A 24,387-nucleotide genomic window follows, 5' to 3' on the forward strand; every position below is an offset into this window, starting at 1 on the left:
TTGTTTTGTACGCTTTAGTTTCCTGCAAGCATTAAGTCTCTGAAATAGTTTGTGGATTTGTGTAAATATCATCCATTTCTGTTTGTACACCATAAATAATATTTTGCTCAACGGTGAAATTTTATTATGCTTTTTTGATAAATCACTTTTGACTTGTTTAATTGATCCTGGAATCAAAGACTGTAAAACTGATTGACATCAAATGTAGCTTTTTTCCAGTTGTCTTTACTTAATGTAAACTTTTGTTAATAAGGCTGCATTTTTAGAACATTTTAAAATTAGGTGAATTTAAAATGTGTGTTTTATTAAAGACTCAAATTAATTGCCATTAAATAAATAAAATTTTTTTTTTTTTTACTACATTTTTTATTAAATAATGCGTAATGAACACCAAATAACAGCTTTTTTTTATTATTAGATGTGTTTTATTTTTTTATGTAATTTTAGATTTAGAAATTAAAAACATTTTAGATAAATATGATACTTCTTTAAATTCTTTAATAAAAGCCTTTAATATAATTCAAGTACTATAAGTACTATAACACAATAGATTTAATACAGTGTGTGTAGAAAAGAAAGGGACCATCCTTGGATCAGGATGTGGCTCCAAACTGGATGAAAGTGTGGAGGAAACTGGTCAGAGAGGCGACCGAGAGGCTGACAGCAACTCTAAAGCAGCTGCAGGAATGCATGACGAAGAGTGGTCATTGTGTGCATGTGATCATAATATCACAAGTATCAACAAATGTGGTTGCAAGAAAAAAGCCACTCCACTAGAAAGGCCACATGCAGTCAGACTGACTGCACTTTGAACAAATTCACAGTGTAGATTCTGAGACAGATGAATTATTTGGCCTCGACACCAAACATGTCTGGCATAAATCCACTACAGCTCAGCATCCAAATAACAGTGTTCCTGCAGTAAAGCATGGAGGTGGAGATGTCCTGTTATTATCTGCAGCAGCGAATGGAGCATTTGTCAGGATAGAAGGAAAAATGGATGGGGCAAAATATCATCAAATTCTTGAGGAAAATCTGCTGCCCTCTGCCAGAAAGCTGAACTTGAGCAGCTCTGCACAGAAGAGTAGATAATTATTGCAAAGTCTAGATGTACAAAGTTAGTGGAGACAAATCCCGACAGACTAAAGGCTGGAATTAAAGTAAAAGGGAGTTTAATGTAAATACAGACACAAGGGAGAGCCTTTTTCCAACTCACTGATTCTGTTTTGTTTTGTTTTTTTGTTTTTCAGATATATTGCTTTCATCTTTCACTTGGATGTTATAAGTTGCATTGAGTAAATACAGCTGGATATATATATATATATATATATATATAGAAAAAGAAGAAGAAAGAAAAGTGACGTGAGATTCATGTTATTTTTATTTGTTATTTCTTTCTTCTTCTTTTTCTATATATATATATATATATATATATATATATATATATATATATATATATATATATATATATATATATATATATGTATGTATGTATGTATGTATGTATGTATATATATATATATATATGTGTGACCCATACTCAGAATTCATGCTCTGCATTTAACCCATCCAAAGTGCACACACACACAGACACACACACCCGGAGCAGTGGGCAGCCATTTATGCATATTTGTTTACATTACACTTATGTATATTTGTTTGTAATGATTATTGTATCTATTCGAATCTATTTTATCTATTCACAATTAACACGTTTTTATTTACTAAAATAACATTAAGCAGCAGTGTTGCGGTTTCAATGAATGACGTATCGTTGGGCGTGGTTTCGTCTGCGATGGCCCCGCCCCTCTACGCCTGGGGTTCCCAGCGGGGCTGAGCGTGAGACAGACGGAACCCGAGAAGAGCAGAGACGGCCTGAAACATGACAACCAACATCCGATATAAGAGCAGAACGATGAAATCCGGTAATGACACAAACGCTGTAACTGTTTAATCTGTTTGACTGGATGAAATGCTGATGATTTCTCTCTTCCTCCCGCATCCCGCACCTGCTTCCCGCATCCGACCCTCCGCTGCTGATGCTGCTGTCGATGCCCGCATTCAGAGGACAGTGAGGTGAGGAACGACAAACTTCTCCACATTTCGCAGTTAAACTTCAGTTATAGAGCTTCCTCGAATTCGGTTGACAAACCACCATTTCCACACAGATAAACCGCGCGACATAAAATTTCACGACCCTCTGTTTTAAGTCTGACAGGGCGTTTTAAGCATTTTGTGATTGCAAATCATTTTTGTGCGTTCGTGCTCGGTGTTTACGAGGTTTGAAATCGTTTCGGCAGATTGTTATTTCTCATCATCTCAGCCGTCATGGTTATAATGTGCGCTGTCACTCAGTCTAGCCTTGAGGAAATCTGATGTCGTTCTGAGCTCTGGCAGATGATGATAGTGCTGTTTCTCTCTGGAGGTGTTGTCATGGTTACAGGAGTGTGTGAGAGGCAAGAGACCAGCGCAGATGCCTGAAGTGTGAACCCTGAGCTGTGTGTGTGTGTGTGTGTGCAAATACATGTCTATAGTATCTGGTGAATATTTGAGTGTTAACTCTTCAAGCAATCAGATCTGTTGGTGGTTTGCACCTAAATGTTGTTTCACACATTCTAGTATCACTCGTAAAATAGTCTGACAATCATTTTTATTTATGTGTGTTTTGATGCATTTTTCTAGCTAGAAGACCTTAGTTTATTTTACAATCCAGTATATGTGGTATTGTCATATACACATTTTAACATCAATATTTTTTAATCATTTTATATTTCAAAAATGTAAAAGATTTTACTGCTTAGATTATTGCTTTAAATGTATAATTGTTATTATTATTATGCAAGAATGCATTAAATTAATTAAAAACAGACAGTGAACCCATTTATAATGTTGCAAAAGATTTATATTTCAAATAAATGCTGTTCAAAGAATCTGTTTCCACAAAAAAAAATATATGGCAGCTCAAATGTTTTTAACATTGATAATAATAAATGTTTCTTGAGCAGCAAATCAGCCTATTAGAATGATTTCTGAAGATCATGTGACACCGATGATGCTGAGAATACAGCTGTGCATCACAGAAATAAATTACAGTTTAAAATATATAAAAAATAGAAAACAATAATAAATAATATTTCACAATTTACTGTTTTTACTGTATTTTTTGATCAAATAAATGCAGCCTTAGTGAGCAGAAGACTTCTTTAAAAACATGCATTGAAAACTTACAGACCTCAAACTTTTGAACAACAATGTTTATCTGCTAAAGGTTTTTCATCATTCAGAAGTATAAATGCATGCATGCAAATATAAATTGCTAATTCAGTTTTACAAACAATTACAAAGAAATGGCAAGTAACACATTGAATTAAACAAAACTTTGAAACTTTGTAATAGAAAAACTGTATTTTGTTATAAAACATACTACAAAAATCTTTATTTACAACTTTTTAAAAAATCTTTTTTTAACACCATAAAAGCATCTGCTAAATGATACAGCAATGCTTTAATGCGACATGAACATACAGACTGAAGCTGTTCAGAAGGTTTTTACACATCGTCCAGCACTTGACCCACACACACACACACACAGACATGTAGTAACTAGAAAGCTCATCATCCTACGCAAAAGCAGAAATGCAACAGTTCACACCCACACACAGACACAAACACACTGGCAGTGTTACAAGCTCTTTCTCTCTCATACATACACACACACTCATTGTCGTGTTCCTTCCTTCTCCCTTTGTCATTTTCTGTTCTCTTTCTGTCTCTCTGCAGTGAGGCTTAATAACTCAATGGTGTGGAATTCTGGCTGCCATTTCAGACATGTCTTATTTATCTCTGAAAAGGTCGATGCATTGAAATAAGACTGTGTGTGTGTTTGTGTGTGTGTGTTCATCTGTCTGCAGTGTGCTGTCAGCTTAGTGCGCAGCTGCATACAGCATGACTTTTGATCGTGAAGTCAAATAGCCTGTGCAGTTGCTCAAATGCCACAGCAATAAACATCCATCTCAGTATCTACAGTCTGAGAGAGTGTGCTGTAATTGCTCTAGACAGAAATGTTATATTTGGTCGAACTTTCCCTTTACATGTGAGCCTGTTTTGCTTGGGTCAGTATGATTGATTTTTTTCTTTTGGAAAGAAATTTTTATTTTTATTCGGCAAGCACACATAAAATTGATCAAAAGTGTCAGTAAAACATTTACACTACAACATATTTCTATTTCGAATAAATGCTGTTCTTTCTATTCATCGTGCATCACAGTTTCCACGAAAATATGAAGCGCCACAATGGTTTTCAACATAAAAATGTTTCAAATGAGATTGATTGCTGAAGGATCATGTGACACTGAAGACTGGAGTAACGATGCTGGACTTTCAGCTTTGCATCGCAGGAATAAATTACATATTAAAATACATTCACAACAGCTATTTTAAATTGTAACAACATTTCACAACTGTATTTTTTAAAAGTATTTTTGGTCAAATAAACACAGCCTTGATGAGCAGAAGAGACTTGTAGCATATATACAATACAGTTTTCTTTAGATATTATTCCTGGATTGTGAAGTGCTGTGACAGGTTGTCAGTTTAAACCCCACCAGAGATGGTCCCTGAGCACTTAACCTCATGTAACTCCAGAGAAAACTGGCCCTGTAATAAGTGTATTGCAACTTACTCTGTACTCAGTACAGGTACAGCGAACCATTCAAACACATGCCTGCACTGTTTGTACTGCCATAGAGGCCTGAGGATGTTTAGTGGGCACATTCATTCACTACTCATCGTCAGACGTCTATCCACCCGTCCATCATCATGACATCATCAGGGTGTCCCCGCCCATGGTCACTCTCTCGGTGTAATGTGAGACACACATGGGGCATTAATGGATGACATCATTGGTCCCACCTCACTGAAAGAAGACCACTGTCTGAGATTATCTGACCAAGATTTGCTGGACGGAGAGATTGTTTTATTTCAGTGTACCTTTCTGGTTAAATAATGGATAGGTACATTTCTGAGAATACAAAGAAAAATGTTCTCGTACACAACAAGGGTTCTGCTTATGCAGTGGCTAAGATATTCTGAATGACTTTCTTTGCTTTGCTTTATGATTGCTTGGGTGATCTGGGTGGTTGTCAGAGTGTTGTTTTGCAGTTGCAGAAGTGTTTTGAGTTTGTGATCAAACTGAGTTACATAAAAGCTGTTTCTTCTATTTCTTTTGACACGTTCAAAGATGTGTTTCTTTAATACACTGATCGTATTAGAGTTCCTCAAACAGTCCTGATTAAACACAATTCAGAAATTGGTCTGTGTCTGGTGAGCAATCATGGATGGCAGCTGGACCTTGAGAGTTTTTTTTTTTATCTTCTGTTAGCTGGGGATCAGGACTATTGTAACACTGAAGGACATCTGTTCTTCTCCATTCAACAGACCCCCTCTAGACCCCCCCCCCCCCCCAACCAGCACTCACTCGTCATCTAAATGCATGTCCAGACCCCCATAATGGGTCGAATCATGCTTCATACTAAGATTTTTATTAGTGCTGTTTGCTCAGACATCACTATTTCTATTGCTCATGTAAGGGTTAGTGATCTAAATTAACCCCTGAAACTTAAACTCTAACCCTAACAGAATTGCATAGGCAAGCAATTCATTCAGAAAATGTGAAAATCTGGTTTGAAGACGTTCAGTCACATATATTCACAGAATCTTGTCCGGCAGGCTTTGAATGTCATCAGTATGAGCAGATGCATGCAGGGGCGGATCTAGAAAAATATTCATGGGGTGGCGAGAAGGGTGCAGGAATTTTTGAGTCCCGTTAGAAAAAGTGTATACCAATATCGCATGTAACTTTACATTTACAGTCCCTAAATTTGAGACTCGTCCAACATCCAACGTAAAGCCAACTTTACTAACTTTTTTTTTTTTCTCATCGTTGGTTTGCTGATGTACTCTACCCGGGCATAGATGTTCATCCATCAGTTCTGAAGATTCAGCCGCAAACATGAGGTGCGAGCGGTCGCGATCGCGGATAGGAGAAGGGAGGAAGTTTTTTTTTTTTTTTTTTTTTGGAGCAACTGGGATGGTGCCCATAGACAGTAGATGGTGTGCCCTCTGGGAGTTGGTGCTCTACGCAGACTGCGTACTCTGCGTTTAGGCAGCGACTGTACTGAACACCAGGGGCGGCGTTAGGGGTGGGCTAAGGGGACTGGCCCCGAATGTTTTCAGTAAAGCCCCAAATGTTTTTATTACCACCATGCCATCAATGGGTTTTCATGCCCAATAAAGTAATTTATATTAGAATTTAAATAAATAAATATCTTTCGACTCTTACGTCCACAGTGTCTGTAAATTTACCCAAGTATAGGTCTGAGTCTAGTGCTTCTGACTGACATGTAAACTGGCCAACCTCGATGAGCGTCTGTAAGATCCAGCCAATGAAATGAGATCTTTTGGAGGCAGGCGGTTTGTTGGCATGTAGTATTTTACTAGATCATTTTATTTGAAAATTAAAATGGATATTTCAAAATTCTTCTTCTTCTTCTTCTTCTTAAAAAAAAAAAAAAAAAAAAAAGGAAGTAAACCCCCCTCCCAGCCAAAACACTTGAACGCCAAGATACAACAGCTTCAGGTATATGTAACTTTTATTCATAGTATTATATTTCTTTTTCGGTTTTAAATTGTGTCTGATTTAACGTTACATTGGGAACCCCAAACTGATTCAAATGATTCGCGGTCCTCAAATGATTCGCGATCCCGCTACGAACTCCCGAACTGACTCAAATGATTCACGATCCCGCTACGAACTCCCGAACTGACTCAAATGATTCGCGATCCCGCTCCAACTCCCAAACTGTAGTCAGATGACTCAAATGATTCGCGATCCCGCTCCAACTCCCAAACTGTAGTCAGATGACTCAAATGATTCACGATCCCGCTACGAACTCCCGAACTGCTTCAAATGATTTGCGATCCCCAAATTGACTCAAATGATTCGCGGTCCCACTACGAACTCCCGAACTTATTCAAATGATTCACGATCCCCAAATTGACTCAAATGATCCGCGATCCCGCTACGAACTCCCGAACTGACTCAAATGATCCGCGATCCCGCTACGAACTCCCGAACTGACTCAAATGATTCGCGATCCCGCTCCAACTCCCAAACTGTAGTCAGATGACTCAAATGATTCGCGATCCCGCTACGAACTCCCGAACTTATTCAAATGATTCACGATCCCCAAATTGACTCAAATGATCCGCGATCCCGCTACGAACTCCCGAACTGACTCAAATAATTTGCGAATACAAATAATGCTATAAAAGTGTGCACATCGAGAGAAATAAACAGCAGATGTTCATGTTAACAACTTCTTTAGCTTGATCAAACGCTACTAATACACATACATTTGTTAATAAAGTAAATAAAACAAAAAATGAATGTTTTAATGCTACTGAATAAAAATAAATTATCCACTAAAAAGTCTCTGCTCATCATGACAGGACCTGGATCAGTGAGCTGCGTCTCGGGCCGATGACGTCACTTCCATGGAGGCATGTTGTACACGCCCCCGTCCATTGACTCCGCCCCCACGCCAAAACAGTGCCACAAAGAGAGACGTGCAGAAAATAAAGCGCAAAGGAAAAATGGTATCGCAAGCTCAAACTAGACTGACACGCAAAGTAAAAGCAGCGTTGCAAATAAATTAATAGATATGACCATGGAAAATATGTATTGCAAAATCATTGCTTTCGCGCTGTTTCATTTGTTTTGCAATTCTTAATTTTTGTTTGCAAAAAGCAAATGTATTTTCCTCAATATTTTAAATAAAATGTTTTAAATTTGTTTTTGTTTTTATTGTTTTTGTATATTTTAAACAAGGTAAATCTTTCTGATTTATTAAAATAAAAAGTCACATACATGGATTTTTCTGGGCTAAGCCCCGGATCTACACTCACTGTAGAACCACCCCTGCTGAACACCTTTAATATTGCAGACACTAGTCCATATCGAGATTTGATTAAATGCTCTTTTAAAACGCTTTTTAAAAGTGGGTAACGTATCACGTAGTAGACTACACCACTGTAACGTTAGTTATTTATCATCTTAAAGTCTGTGCTTTCATTAAAGCTTCATTTATTGATAGATAATCGATTTTTACCCAACTTTTCCTCCTGAGTCTCAGGCCGTTGACACACTGGCTGCGTGTCGTGAGCGTGGCGGTTCTGCTGCTGTGTTTTTATACAGTCTATGGTCTTTACACACCAGAATCGTGCGCTGCTGCTGCTGTAGTAGGTGAAATAGAAAGAGGCCGCCGACAGACCAGGGTCTTGTCTTCATGACAACAAAATCTATACTTCATTTTGAGCATAAATATAAAGCCTACTGAAGGACATCGTCAACAGTATTGACAGCAAAATAGACTATGTTTGACAGGTGTAATACTTGAAAATCGAAAATTATTAATTTATTTTTTAAATTACATTTATATCTGAATATATGTCAGAGTTCGGAGCGGGTTCGCGAATAATTTGAGTCAGTTAGGGAGTTCGGAGCGGGATCGCGAGTTTGGGGATCGCGAATCATTTGAATCAGTTCGGGAGTTCGTAGCGGAATCGCGAATCATTTGAGTCAGTTATGGGGATCGAGAATCATTTGAGTCATTTTGGGGATCGCGAATCATTTGAATCAGTTCGGGTGTTCGTATCGGGATCGCGAATCATTTGAGTAAGTTTGGGGATCGCGAATCATTTGAGTCAGTTCGGGAGTTCGGAGCGGGGTCACGAATCATGAAAGATTGGCGCTTGTAAATTTTCAAATTGGCCATAACCTTTAATTCGTTGCTGCCAACTGGGGTGGCAGCAGGGTTTCAAGGCTTTCTTATAGGGTGGCATTTGCGCAATACAACAATTACACAATAGGCGGGAATTTTATGAAACATTAAGTAATTAGGCTTTTAATGCATTTAAGCTTACATCCATTAATTTTTGTGGTTCGTTACAGTCTGATTATCTCTAAATATCAGTTGATTCCTTTTTTATGCTATATAAGTGAGTCACTGAATTGTGTCATTAGTTGTGATATCAGGAGTCAGGATGAAACAATTACATTATGAATCTATGTGTATATGTGAATGATTTTACTGATGCTGTGCATGGAGAGAAAATCCTCGAGTGTTTGTCTTTCATTAAACTAGCGCCCCCTGGTGGAATGTTTCAATATATGTATGTTCAGAGTCTGAAATATTTTTTTCTTCTTTTTTTTTTTAAGCACATGATTCTTCAGATATCATTTTAATATGCTGATTTTCTGCTAAAAAATATTTCTAAATAGTATTAAAGTTGAAAACAGTTCTGCTACTTCACTTTTTCTGATGAATTTATTCCATCCATGCTAAATAAAATTATTCATTTCATTTTAAAAAATCTTACTGACCCCATGCATCATCACAGCATTTGCAGATAATGCTCTTGTAAAGGTCAGGCTGCTGTGCTGAAGTCTGTAGAAAAGCTGGGCCAGTCTGACAAGGTCTGTTGGGAAGGGTGTGGCTGCCGTCTTACTGAATGTTGCTCCCTAAAAATACACACACACAGAAATCCCTGCACCTCAGAGCCATCTGTGGAAAAAAGTGGGGGAGGAATGAATGACTAAATGAATGAGTGTTTTTATTTCTGACAGTTTTTATTCCTGTTTTCAGTTGCCCCACCCCCTCCCTGTCTAAAATTGCTTCCATGCTTCTTTTTTTTTTTTCTTTACGTCTTTATGTTTCTCTCTCTCTCTCTCTCTCTCTCTCTCTCAGCCATTACCTTCTTTTGTCAGTCTTTCATTCAGTCATGTGGGGATTCCTCTGTGCGCTGGGATGTGCTGTGGGCCAGAGACAGACAGAAAACAGGGAGAAGGAAACCAGAGAGAGTTTATAGAGACAGAGAGTGATAGACTGAGGGTAACGAAGGTATAAAGAGGGACGGCACACATTTCTGAGACGTCTGGTTTAGGATGGACACCATGATGCTACAGGAGAAACTGGTGGAGAAACTTCTGTGTCCCCGAACCAGAACCACACGACAGAAGGTTCGCTGTTTATGTCTTGTAATATATATATATATATAGCAACTGCTTAGCAACACCCTAGCAGCCTCATAGCAACATGATTAAATCATTCAGTATACATTAGCAACCACATGAAGCCTTTAAATAATATATATTATGAAAGTATTTTTAATGCATTATTGATGTCTTGCACTGCACCATTTAATGCATTGCATGATCTCATTGTAATTGTAACCATGATTATGTATAATAATAATATTTTTACACCTTTAGAATATTATGCATGGTGCGTGGAAGGCTGTTTCCACCACAAAATAAAAAATAAATAAATAAAGGTAATTAACTTTTTATATCACCATGTTTTTTTCTTACTATTTGGACCATTTTTTTTAATTGCGAGATATGACCTCAAAATTGTGAGATATAAACACAGAATTGTAAGGAAATCATGAGATTGCAAAATAAAAAAAAAACAGAATTGCAAGATATAAACTTGTGTGAATTGTGTGATGTATACTCTAATGTAAATTGCGAGGAAAAAAGGGGGGGGGGGGGTGTAATCAGATTTTTATTTTTTTTCTTCTGCATGATAAAGCAATTGAAACAAGGAATCTGAAAATATTCTAATGCATTCTTACTTTAAAACTAAAATGCACTGTAATATTTTTACATTTGATTGAAACCATATAATGCATTACATTGGCACTATACTGTTAATACCTTTATAATGCATTGCTCATAAAGGTTACAAGTGTTACAAATCCAGTTGAGCACACATGCATCTGTATTCCTCCTCTCTCACACAGACTGTACTTGTGGGTTGAGATAAGGCAGGGTTTCTCTTTTCTAGGATGATGGACAGGGGAAACACACATGACGGGTTGTGAGATGCTCTGGCAGTCAGATGAGTTGAGTTTGGCCCAAGTTTGAGTGTGATAAAAAGGCCTTTTCAGCTCATGTAAATATGGCTTCTGTTCTGTCTGTGTGTCTGTGGTCAGTCAGCTTTGCCTGCACACTGAGCTGGTTCTGCTGTCTGGTTTAATGGTGATGTTGCTTCCCGTCAGTAATTTCTGTGTTCTCTGTGTCAGTTTGAGCGGTTATGACTGCTGAGCGGTTTCCGGCACAGTTGGTAGATCTGCAGGAGGCTCAACACTACTGAGCTTTTTATTCTGTGCTATTTTTGCGCCAGTCTGACCATTCACAGAAGTTTGGTCTTAAAGGGACAGTGCACCCAATAATCCTTCAAAACATATATAACTTACTGTCTTTCTTTCATATAATGCAAAATAATAAATGATACAGAATGTAAATGGTTTGATTTGTGTCTTTCAGGACAAACAGTATGTTGGCTTTGCTACACTTCCTAATCAGGTCCACAGGAAGTCAGTGAAGAAGGGCTTCGACTTCACTCTGATGGTGGCAGGTACGGATGAGATCCCAATCAATAACATGTGACGCTGACTTCATGTTCATCTTTGTCAATAACAATTTCACTGTATGTGTTTTAGGTGAATCTGGATTGGGAAAGTCTACTATAGTTAACAGCCTCTTCCTCACAGATCTCTATAAAGACAGAAAATTGCTAAATGCAGAAGGTAAGAATTGTCTTAAAGGAACAGTACACCAAAAATTTTATTTTTATTTTATATGAATATAGGATATACTGCTACTTGTTTTTTTTTTCTTAAAGAAAATAATTATTTTATTCAGCAAGAATTCATTAAATTGATCAAAGGTTAGAGTAAAACCATTTCTAACGTTAGAAAATATTTCTATATCAAATAAATTCTATTCATCAAAGAATCATTAAAAACTAAAATGTATCATTGCGTCTACAAAAATATGAAGTGGCACAACTGTATTCAACATTAATAATAATCATAAATGTATATTGAGCAACAAATCATCATATTAGATGATTTGTTAAGATCATGTGACACTGAAGACCGGAGTAAAGATGCTGAAAATACAGTTTTGATCACAGAATAAATTACATTTTAAGATATATTCAAATAGAAAACAGTTATTATAAATTGTCATAATATTTCACTGTTCATACTGTATATCTGATTAAATAATGTAGATGTGGCCTTGATGAGTAGAAGAGACAAAACAACAACAACAAAACATTCAAATGTCTTACCAACCCAAAGCTTTCTACCAGTGTAGCATACACATTAGTTTACATCTCTTCAACAGGTTTGTTAGTTTGAATGCTATATTGTGCGTTTTTCTGTAACAGAGCGTATTAATCAGACGGTTGAGATCACCAAACACACGGTCGACATCGAGGAGAAAGGAGTCAAACTCAAACTCACCATTGTGGACACACCGGGGTTTGGAGACGCGGTCAATAACAATGAATGGTGAGAACTCAGCTGCTCCTAGCATCCCATGAGCACAATTACGAAACGGATGCTTACGGTCGTAGATGCTGAATGCTCAATACAGCATTTTATGAAAGCAGAAAGCCCTTTAGTCATATCTGTATTCGCAATAAAGTAGAGTGGTTTCCCAGACTGGGGTTTCATGAGTTGATGCAAATCGAATAAATAAATAAATCATAAAAAAAAAAAAAAATTGCCTGAATGACATGTGACCATTATTAATCAATAAGACAGTTGTGCACAAGCAAATGTGTTAAGTTCTCAGGTTGACTATAAGTAATTATTTTTAAGACAAAGTAGATTAGCTGACAAAAAAAGCCTTAGTGTGTTATTATGCACGATTCTGTTACTCTGAAGAGTGTGTGTTTGTGTGTGTTTGCAGTTGGAAGCCCATCACAGACTACATTGACCAGCAGTTTGAGCAGTACTTCAGAGACGAGAGTGGACTGAACAGAAAGAACATATTAGACAACAGAGTGCACTGCTGTCTGTACTTCATTCCACCGTTTGGACACGGGTACGAAGGGTTAACAGGTCTATCTTGCATGGGTCAGGTTCATATGCATCATCTTCATATTTTCATAATCGGCCTCAGGCCATCCAAATGTAGATGAGTTTGTTTCTTCATCAGATTTGGAGAAATTTAGCATTACATCACTTACTCAGTCACCAATGGATGCTCTGCGGTGAATGGGTGCCGTCAGAACAAAAGTCACAATAATCCACATGTAATCCACAGCACTCCAGTCCATCAATTAACATCTTGTGAAGAAAAGCTGCATGTTGGTAAGAATCAAATCCATGTTTTTAACTTCAAACTGTTGCTGCCGGTTGTTTCCGAATCCATGATCCATAATATTGGTCTATCAAGTTAAAAGTTGGTCTTGTCTGATTCAGGAGTGAAATCTGCACAGATCAAGCACAGTTTAGAAGCCAGAAAACTCATATGTAAGTGGATTTTGATGTGAGAGAACAGCAGAGGATTGACTTTTTCACTGGAGGAAGTGTTATTATTGATTATGGGTTCATGTCATAAATGGCAAGAAGCAAGGGTTTGAAGTAAAAAAAAGTCTTAATGACGGATTTGTTAATAAAAACACGCAGAATTTCACTTCTCCAGATGTTAACTGATGGACTGGAGGGCTGTGGATTATTGTGATGTTTTTATCAACTGTTTGGACTCTCAATCTGACGGCACCCATTCACTGCAGAGCACTCATTGGTGACTGAGCAAGGTGATGTAATGCTACATTTCTCCAAATCTGATGAAGAAACTCATCTACATCTTGGATGACCTGAGGATGTGTACATTTTCAGCAGATTTATTCCTTTAGAAAACCAGACACTGACTCTCAGCTGTGAATTCATGACTTCATATAATTCTCTAGTATGAATGTGTTAAAAGTAAATATATTTGACTTTCTCATCCTGGACGAATTCTTTGTCTTCCTAATAAAAATTATACAGTTTTCTTAAATACAAAAGAAGTGAATAGAAATGGGATGTAGAGATGGTTGGTGGTGAAAGGTCCATGATCTTCATATGAATATCATAAGCATCAGATGTTCAGACTGAAATTTCTGCTGTGCAGATTGCGACCGGTAGATGTGGAGTTCATGAAAGCGCTGCATGAGAAAGTGAACATCATTCCTCTGATCTCTAAAGCAGACTGTCTCACTCCTAGTGAGGTCAAAAAGCTCAAGGGAAGGGTGAGTGGACAATTTCTGATCGCATGTCAACAGTAAATCTGATTCTTTTATAAAAGTGGTGCTCTTTATTGTATACCAATGCCAAAAGCCGGTGGTTTGCTGCTCTTTTGCAGGCTGTGCAGCATGATTGTCTTGTTAAAGCTTGGGTCTGTTTTCCTGCAGGTGCGAGATGAAATCGAACACTTCGGGATTAAAGTTTATCAGTTCCCTGAGTGTGACTCTGATGAAGAGGAGGAGTTCAAACAGATGGACAAAGAGCTGAAGGTTGAACTCTTCTAAATATCCCAATGAATTTGAATGAATATAACTTTTTGAGGAGCTGGATGAGTGAAGCTGATAAACTGTTGTTATGGTGCAGATGTGTTACTGTTCATAAATATGATGAGGGGGCAGTGTGTATATTGAATACTGAATGATTTATGTGTCTTATGTGTGTGTGTACTGTAGGAGTGCACTCCGTTCGCGGTCATTGGCAGTAATACAGTGGTGGAGGCCAGGGGTCAGAGGGTCAGAGGTCGTCTCTACCCCTGGGGCATCGTGGAAGGTCAGTATCCTCAAGCCAGAAGCGCTCTAAACAGACATTAACACTTGGCTAATGGATTGTGCATACTTATAGTATGTTGAAATTACTACAGAAGGTCAAAAGTGTAATGATGATAAGACTGGGTGATAAACAATATCATGCATGGACATTTTCACTCTGATAGTTCATTTCACAAGCTTTTCACTGGTACACTGTTTCAGTCTTATGATGTTGTTTGTCCCTATACTAACACACTAGACTTTATTAGCGTAAGACCACTACAAACTCATTGATTATTGGAAATGAAAATCATTATTTAGCCATGACTGACAGGAATTTGTCAACTAAATCTGCGAGCTGTAATTTGAAAACTAGTATATTTGCATACCATTCCTATTAAAATGTTAACATGTTATCTGTACATTTTGTTTTTATACAATTTGTTATCTACGTATTTGCTATTTTTTTAAATGCTATACTATTTCCCATTTTTGTAGACTTGAATAATCAACATCGTAAACTGGAATATTAATATTGGAATAAACTTAAAATGTTGATAGTGTAGAAAAAAAATTCATAAGTTGCTTATTTGCAAATCAATGCATATTAAATGTGTGCACTAATCTTTTATGTTAGTGCTGACTATGACTAGTCTGTCGAGTGCTGGCTACAATAAATAATTAACATGGTTTAACGATCATATTTGTACTTTTAATTCTTAAGTATATACTTTTGTACTTTTACTCAAGATTTGTGTACTTCATATACCACCGTGTAAATGTAGAGGAAAAGCTGTTTGTGTGTTAGTGACAGTGAACTCTATTGCATTTCTATGTGTGTGTTGTTCAGTGGAGAATCAGTCTCACTGTGACTTTGTGAAACTGAGGAACATGCTGATTCGCTCTCACATGCACGACCTGAAAGACGTGACGTGTGACGTGCACTACGAGAACTACAGAGCCAACTGCATCCAGGAGATGACCAGGTGTGGGACACGCACAGAGTGATTAACGCTTGTTTATTGAACTGTCCTGCATAGATGTGTTTCATATAATGCATGTTTGTGTTTGTGTGTTTCAGTAAACTTGCGCAGGATAACCGTACAGACAGTCCCATCCTGCCTCTGCCAACACCAGACGTGGAGACAGAGAAACTCATCAAGATGAAGGATGAAGAGGTACAGAACAATCATCACTGATATTAAACCAGCACTGAGAAATGTGCTGCAGTTATTACGACACTGGTGTTATTGAGATACTATTATAGCTTTTCTTCATAGTTTGAATTAGTGTTTATTTTGATATTTTCTGTTTTCTATTTAAATTTGTTCAACTTTTAGTGGTTGTTTGTTCTTGTCATTTATATATATATATATATATATATATATATATATATATATATATATATATATATAATTTTTGCTTCATATACACAAGCATTTTATTGGAAAGAAGACATGCTGCTACGTCAAATTTAGATGAAATTACTAAACTGTTAAAACATGTGTGGTTAGAAAAATATAAAAACAATACTGTGAACATTGTGAAATATTATTGCAATTTACTTTATTTTCTGTCAGTGTTAAAATGTAATTTATTTCTGTGATGCGCAGCTGTTTTTTCAGCATCATTCCTCCAGTCTTCAGTGTCACATGATCTTTCAGAAATTATTATAATATACTAATTTGCTGCTCAAGAAACATTTCTGGTTATTATCAATGTTGAAAACAGTTGTCCTGCTTTATACAGTATTTTTGTGGAAACTATGACACATTTTATTTTTCAGGATTCTTTGATGAATAGAAAGTTTTAAAAAAAATAGAATATTTTTTGTAATGGAATCTTTTGGAACATTTTAAATGGCTTTACTATCACATTTGATCAGTTTATAAAAATTCTTGTTGACTAAAACTATTCATTTCTTTAAAATAAAAAAAGAATATATACAGTATACAGTATATATAATATTTGACCCCAAACTTTTGAACAGTAGTATATTTTATGTAAAATCTTGCTATAAAACTATAACGTACAGTAGAAAAGACAGACAACTTGAATAGAAAAATGATTTATTTTAGCAAGAGAAAATGAGATATTGGGATAATAAAAAAGCATGATGATATTGTTATTGTTCATTTCAGTTTTTTCACCAATGTAAACTACAGGAAAGTTCCAATGACATGTTCCTGACTGTGTGTTGTTTTGTCTGTGCAGCTGAAGAGAATGCAGGAGATGCTGGAAAAGATGCAACAACAGATGCATGAGAAAGACCAGTGATGCTGACACACACACACACACACACACACACTACAGCCCTCACAGCAGCCCTCAGATGTGAATGCATTTAAATGATACTGTACAAATGTCATATCTACAAGCATGACCCTCAGATCCACTCTGTCCATCTGCTCGGTGCTTCTGTCTGCTTGCATCAAATACAGTGTGTCATGTCATGAACGGACATAAACCAGTCTGACTTCAATTCACTTCTGAAGGTATCTCATTTATATTGACTTTTTGTGTGTGAGTTGTTTTCTGAAACATGCATGCATGCAGGGGTTCATGCATGCATGTGTGTGTGTGTGTGTGTGTGTGTGTGTGTGTGTTCAGAGAGACAGTGACGTCCCTTTGCTATGAATTTGTTGGGTTTGATTTTTTTATAGTGCTTGAACTCAGTGAATGTGAACATAGAGTACGACTCCAATAACTGTTACCAAAAAACAAACTTAATGCAGATGGCTGGATTTTGCTTGTTTTATAACAATAATAATCAGAATAAATCCTTGTGTTATTATGAATGTTAATGGCCTTCGATAATTTAATAATTTATATTATAATGTCAATTGTTTATGTAAATCTTGAAGTAAAGCTTGCTAATAAATTTGAATAGTTTAACATTTGCTGTGGTGTGTTTACTAGTTTCATATCCATATGACTAATGTCAGAATATATATAATTTATAAAAATATTTTAAATGTAACACCACCTTGCATCATATTTGCTGAATGAAATCGAACACTTGTTTCTTACTAGTTTTGAGGTGCTGATTCCAAAAATAGTGGCTGTTCTGCTCGAGTATGTCCCACCTTCTCATGAAATATATTTTTGCTTTCGACAAATGTTTGTAAGGTGAAGAAGTTACGTTGTATGCTTTAATCAGCTGAAAAATCTGCCACTAAGATATGATTCGCATCTCCTTCTGATTAGCCATATTCAAATACATGTACAGATATTAAATATCCATATATGAAATATTGTCATATGAAGTAAAAACATACATAAAACCCATTTAATATCAGAACAGTTTCATATATGTGCACATATATTTACATATATCTACCTAAATATGAACGTTTATGTATGTGTATGAATTTATATGATGAATATATATGTCCATCATGAAACCCGTCAGTACGTGTTGATATTAAGAAAATATAAAAGATAGACATATTTAAACTAGAAAACACATAAACTTGCATTTATATAAAATATTTATTGTTGACACACATGATCGCTACATATAATAACATCTAAAAAAATGATCATGTAGATATTTTATGTACATTCACAAATTTTACTATGGGGATTTTATTTATGTTATGAACTTATATCTTAATCTACCCAGAAAATGTATGTTTGTGAAAAAAATGTATTGCCTAACATATATCTTTAAGGAAGAATCACTCTTGATATTGGACATATGTCACTAAATAATATGTCACGGTTAAATACTATATCTGGTTACGAAATATGAACACTATATCTGCAGCAAAGGTGCAATAATATATGTGCAATAATATACACTATATGTCAATGTGCAATACCATCTCTAGTCACTTAATCAACACAGCTACTCATTCCATTTAAATTGTACTTTTGTATAAACATATGGGAATATCAATGTGGAGCCTAACATGCATTACTATAAATGGTCACTTTACTCAGATTGCTCAGTGTGAATATCAGGACTTGTAAAAATTGTACTGTACAGTCTTATAGTCTTATTTATTGTCTGTGGTTTTATGTTTGTTTTTCTAACCCCAGTCAGGAGCATGCAGTGCTCCTAATTTCGTTGTATGAAGAAAATACCATGACAATGAAGGCGTTCAATTCAATTCAGTTCAATATGGGTGCAAGTGTTTGTTCAGTTCTCAGCCGATTTGCACATGTATGAATGATTCTAAAGCATTATTTTATGCCTAATCCTAATTGCCATTTTTTCCCCCACTCCTTTCCTGATTGTAAGTTAAATTATGCATTTTGAATATCCCGTTTTGACATTTGTAAGGTTTTGTCATTATCAAATTAGGTTATCGTCATTCTACGGGGAGATAAACCCACGAAGAAGATAAATGCAAAGTCTTTAATAAATCCACACAAGGGTAAATCCAGGATAGAACAGGTGAGCACACATGAGGGATGTAGTAGACAGCACAAGGGAACACAACTGAACACAAGGATAATTAACAAAAAACACCTGCCAAATGACAATCATACATAGATTGAAAACTGGGTCACACAGCGCACATGAGGAATGAAAACACAACAAACAGTCCTGGCTGTGACAGTAATATTAGGCTTTTTTGACTGAATGTGAACTGTGTTGTAGCTGTCCAGTCTGTTTTTAGATGTTGGATGATTCCTGCGCTCTTTATTCACTGGCCAATACTGGGAATTTAACTGAGCTCAAAGGAAAAGCGGTTATGGTGTCCCTGCAGCATCAGAGAGTGAAAGTGCGGCCCACTTCCTGTCACATATTCCTCTGAGGGGGCGGCTTTAAGGAGTTTTTATCAGTGTGACCCAGCTGGGTTTGATGGTGCAGTCTTCACACTTCTTCAGACTGATACTGACACACAGACACGCTGGTGACGCTGGTAAGAACTTCACTTTAAAATAATTTACTCAATATATGCATTAGTTCTGTAGCTTAAATATGACTTATTCTTGATTTATTTAGCTGGAAATGTAATATTATTCAACAATATTGTTAATTTGTTCTGCTCACCACCCATTGGTAACCTCAGTGAACTGAAGGGCTGGTAAACACACACTTGTATTTAATGAATAATATGTTTTTGGTTAAAATTAGATATTTAAATAAAATAAGAACAGAAGACAAGGTTCATAAGCTGTTTTGTACCAAGTGTCAAATGTTGAGTAATTTATAACTTTTTTTATGTTTAATAAAATAACATAAAGTATATGAAAAATAGAGCTATATATAAAATAAAATAAAGCTTTAATGCAAAGTCTGCTTACACACACAAGGAATTTTCCTTTGTAAATATAGCTACCAGTCTACATATTCAAATACAACAAGAAGAAGCATAATAATAAAATAAAAAAAATATACAATTGTATAAATTCACCATAGGTTAAGAGTCAATAAACTACTACTATAATAAATAAATAAAACAGAATGCTAATAATGCAGTGTGCCGATGAGATGTGATGTGTACTTTTGTGTGAATAAACAGCAAAATAAAATAATGAAATATAAGATTTATAAATAGAAATATAAGAAAATAAATAGAATGCTCTGACACTTTGACTGTGACATTATATTTATAGCATTTATATTTTTTATGTACAATTGCATTTATATAATATATAATGTTTAAAAACACCATGACATCACCACTGTAGATGCCAAAAACATGATATTGCATTGGTTTTGCAATATCCAGTAACATTTTAGTACTTGTTTGTCAGCATTATTTAATTATATTTAATAATAAATTCATATTTTTATTGATTCAAATGTTGCTGTAATTTTCTAATTCAATTTCAAGCTAAAAATGTGCATTGGATTTGTCCTCTACATTGAGACCATGAAATGTTTGTATCATCCTGGTCCTTTATCTTTGTCTTCCCTGCTTCCTTTGCTTCCTCCTAAATTTCCAGATAAGCTTAAACATCGTTGTCTATTCAGTTTAGCACTCCATACATGGAAACCAACCAATATTTGAACACTAAAAATATCTGGATGTCACTGCAATTTATTTTGCACACACTGATGAATCGATCACACGGTAAGAGCAGGAACATGTATCAGGATTGTGACGGTGGTTCTGTGTCTCTGTGCAGTGTGTGTGTGCTGGCATGTGGTGTTTTGCGCTCGTGTTGAAGGTGGTGCTGTCATTGCTGGGCAGTGAGATGACCGTGGCTCAGCTCTCGTGTCCTGAGGTGTGCTCCTGTGCGGCCGGTGTGGTGGACTGCAGTAAACGCGGCCTCACCACGGCCAGCCTGCCCTCCTCCTTCCCTCCATACACCACCGAACTCCACCTGAACGACAACCATCTGACAGCTCTGCCCAACGGCCTGCTGGACTCACTGCCTGCCCTGCGCCTGGCCGCCCTCCACGGGAACCCGTGGTCATGTGACTGCGGCATCCTTTATCTGAGAGGCTGGCTGCTCAAACAGAGAGACAACAACTCCATACGGTGAGTGTCTAGATGAAATACTAAACATTGATTTTTCTTATTATTATTATTGTTATTCATTCATGCACCAGGCGGTTTTGAGATTTTGGGTTATTTTGCTTCGATAACAGGTCTTTTTTCACATTAGAGGAAAGAAATCAACAATTAAAAGTTATTTATTTTATTATACTTTATCTATTTGCATCTTTAGATTGTAAATAGAACACACATCCTATTTTAAAGGACGTTTTCTCAAAATTAGATTACTTTTTTTCCTGCATGACCCAGAAATCTCTTCTTGATATTCCAATCTTTCCAGCTTTATTCCCATCTATATTCTTAATTGTTTAATATTTATAAAATAATTCATTTTTCCCCCCTGTTGGTTAAAATAAAACAAGACAACGTTTATAAGCTGGTTTCTACCAGTTGTCAAATGTTAAAATATATATATAAATGTCTTTTATTTAAATAAAATAAAATAAAATAAATTGTATTTCTGACTTATGGATTGATAAAAAATAGATATACAAAATCCCCTTTGTTATTTAATTTAACATTTAACTCTCATTTGTCGGCCTGGGTTATTAATTAATTAAAACTAAAATTTAAACCATTAAAAAAATGTTACTTTAAATAAAATAAACCTAAACTGGAATGACCAAAACTTAAACTAAAATGGAATCAGAAAAAAAATTAAAAATAAAAAAATATTGAAATTAAATGAAAAATTGTGACCCTGCTTTCAATGTTCAGATTTCTGTTCTGGAAATATGCAAACGTGTGTAAATACATCATTTGCATCTTCAAACATAATATTTCAGAAAAATCGTAATAAAAAAAAAATTTGAATGTCTCAATGTACTTTGACTAATTAACTGGTGAAATGTGGTGATATCTGTTAGTTATTAATTATTTTTCACAGTTGTAAATTGGAGTATGTTCACAATATCGATATAATTGCTCAGTCATGACGTCAGAAGGTACAATAGGTATTTGTTTCACCTGCCTTAATATCTCAATTTCTAGACAGCAATAAAATCAAAGTCTCCTGCTTCTCATATGTTCATTCTGAGCTCAGAGCTTCAGGAGAAACATCATAAACAGAATTGACACTTGTTTTTCAGGAACGTCAGCTGCAGTTCTCCTGCTCACCTGCGGGGGCGCGTGCTCGCCTATCTGTCCGAGCACGAGCTGCTGGAGTCCTGTCGTTACTGGCTGTGTAACCTGGCTCTGGCCTCTCAGATCAGCCTCTTCATCTTCATCGCGGTGCAGGTGCTCCTGCTGGCCTCTGTCATCCTCTTCCTCCGGAGGTTTGAGCTGCTCACGCAGGAGGCGCGACGCACGGCCGCGGAGAGCTTCACGGCGGAGGATGACGCGACGCGCAGCGATGAATACGCGATATTAAAAGACAGGAGATTGTAGGACGAGACGGTCTTAAACCAGACCAGAAGGAACGACTGTGTTCATTTCATTGTAATAATTTTGCACAGTTAATTTTTATTTGTCATATTAGAATTTCTTTGTGTTGCTTTAAAAAAAAATATTTTATTTGCATACAATCAGGCAAAAAAAAAAAAAAAACCCCGCTGAATTTAGTTTATACAAACAAATAGCTATTTACTGTAAAAACAATTAATAAATAAATGAAAAAAAAAAAAAAAAAATATATATATATATATATATATATATATATATATATATATATAAAAACGTGATCACGTCACTCTGTCCTTGGCAGTGTTGGGGAAAGTTAGGCTACTTTTAAAAGTAATGTAATACAATATTGCGTTACTCCTTAAAAAAAGTTGTTACTTAGTTACTTTTTATGTAAAGTAATGCGTTACGTTACTTTTGCATTACTTTCTAAATATGAGCAGGGCTTGATATTTTTTATATAAAAATATAAAGATATAGATTTTTTAATATAAGAAGCTCTGTTGATTGCAAATGTAAAAAGCCCTTTCACACCAAAACGTGTAATGAATAAACCTCAGGCTGAAGGAAAAGTAAATTCACGTCTGTACAGTAAAAAAGCTGGAGAAGAACGTTTAACTCTTCAGCAAAAAAATTACAAAAAATTGTTAGTTCATCTAAAATTATTTTTGCTTATTAGTTTGGTTGATCTGGATTACAAATGTCAGTAGCAAAGACATTAGTTTGCAAAATGGGATTAGATACATTTGTGTTATTTAACATATTTAATTGTTGCAGGTTTGCATCATATTCTGAGTTTTAATTCATTTTGATAAATACTAAAAACTTTTTTTTTTTGCAAACCTTTTTTTTTTTTTTTTTTTTTTTTTTTTTTTTTTTTTTTTTTTTTTTTTTTTTTGCAAGGGATGAATTCATGCACATTCACATTTAGTCTAGAACTACACAGGGGAAGTCGTGGCCTAATGGTTAGAGAGTTGGACTCCCAATCGAAGGGTTGTGGGTTCTAGTCCCGGGCCGGACGGAATTGTGGGTGGGGGTAGTGCATGAACAGCTCTCTCTCCACCTTCAATACCATGACTTAGGTGCCCTTGAGCAAGGCATCGAACCCCCAACTGCTCCCCGGGCACCGCAGCATAAATGGCTGCCCACTGCTCCGGGTGTGTGCTCACAGTGTGTGTGTGTGTGTGTGTTCATACTTGGCTGAATGTCACTTCACTTTCACTTTCACCATATACATTGATTTCTCCTAATATGGGGACAGGAGACTTAGTCAATAAACAGGTAGTAACTGGCGTTATTTTTTTGAAAAAGTAACTCAGATATTCTCTTGTACATTAAAAAGTACTGTGTTGCACTGGTCCTTGGTCTCTCTACACTGGCTTCCTGTACAGTATATGACTGATTTTAAGATCATTTTATAGTGTATAAATCTTTGCATGGCTTATTATCAGATCTGCTAATTGAGAAGCAGATTGGAAGAAAATTGAGATCAACAACTCAAAATTTACTTAAAATTCCAAGATCCAAGTTGCACCAAAAATGTTGGAATAGCTTATACCATTACATGACTCCATGTTCTTAAAATACAGATTAAGACACACTTGTTTGTCATTGTGTATTCTTCTTGTTGATAATAAAAATCATAGGTGATGTTTTTTAAATTATTTCTTATTCTGGTTTTATACTGAGATTGTGTAAAGCAAATTGGTCAACGTGTTGTTTTATAAGTGCTATATAAATAAAATTGACAGTGACATTTCTTTTGTACTTTCTTTTGTAAACTTGATCCATTGGTCACAATAAAATTAGGCAATTTCGGTGCATAAATATATTTACAGGTGTGTATATGCTGT

At 35.9% G+C, this 24,387-nt stretch overlaps 2 protein-coding genes across 3 annotated transcripts; both read left to right on the forward strand.

Moving 5' to 3' along the window:
• Positions 1-1,802: 1,802 nt before the first annotated feature.
• Positions 1,803-17,570, forward strand: LOC128019013 (septin-5). 2 transcript variants are annotated; one of them, XM_052604948.1, is made up of 11 exons: positions 1,803-2,076; positions 11,390-11,480; positions 11,566-11,652; positions 12,300-12,423; positions 12,827-12,961; positions 14,036-14,153; positions 14,316-14,417; positions 14,601-14,697; positions 15,526-15,661; positions 15,757-15,853; positions 16,890-17,570. In XM_052604948.1, exons 2-11 carry the CDS (start codon positions 11,471-11,473, stop codon positions 16,950-16,952), a joined length of 969 nt encoding a protein of 322 aa, XP_052460908.1. In that variant the 5' UTR covers positions 1,803-2,076; positions 11,390-11,470; the 3' UTR covers positions 16,953-17,570. The 2 variants fall into 2 exon arrangements, with proteins under 2 accessions (XP_052460908.1, XP_052460907.1); XM_052604947.1 differs by lacking the exon at positions 1,803-2,076 and adding an exon at positions 9,825-10,078.
• A 1,858-nt stretch (positions 17,571-19,428) lies between these two features.
• Positions 19,429-24,290, forward strand: gp1bb (glycoprotein Ib platelet subunit beta). Its single transcript, XM_052604952.1, has 3 exons — positions 19,429-19,549; positions 20,763-21,118; positions 22,225-24,290. The coding sequence occupies exons 2-3, from the start codon at positions 20,778-20,780 to the stop codon at positions 22,520-22,522; spliced, it is 639 nt and encodes a 212-aa protein (XP_052460912.1). The 5' UTR covers positions 19,429-19,549; positions 20,763-20,777; the 3' UTR covers positions 22,523-24,290.
• Positions 24,291-24,387: the final 97 nt, after the last annotated feature.

Source organism: Carassius gibelio, chromosome A8 (assembly GCF_023724105.1).
Source record: "Carassius gibelio isolate Cgi1373 ecotype wild population from Czech Republic chromosome A8, carGib1.2-hapl.c, whole genome shotgun sequence".
Lineage (NCBI taxonomy): Eukaryota > Metazoa > Chordata > Actinopteri > Cypriniformes > Cyprinidae > Carassius > Carassius gibelio.

Coding starts and splice junctions, on each gene's coding strand:
- gp1bb (XM_052604952.1), top strand. CDS start 20,778: ATGTGGTGTTTTGCGCTCGTGTTGAAGGTGGTGCTGTCATTGCTGGGC. Junction 21,119..22,224: donor AGAGACAACAACTCCATACG/GTGAGTGTCTAG, acceptor CTTGTTTTTCAG/GAACGTCAGCTGCAGTTCTC.
- LOC128019013 (XM_052604947.1), top strand. CDS start 10,004: ATGGACACCATGATGCTACAGGAGAAACTGGTGGAGAAACTTCTGTGT. Junction 15,662..15,756: donor TGCATCCAGGAGATGACCAG/GTGTGGGACACG, acceptor TGTGTGTTTCAG/TAAACTTGCGCAGGATAACC. Junction 15,854..16,889: donor TCAAGATGAAGGATGAAGAG/GTACAGAACAAT, acceptor TTGTCTGTGCAG/CTGAAGAGAATGCAGGAGAT.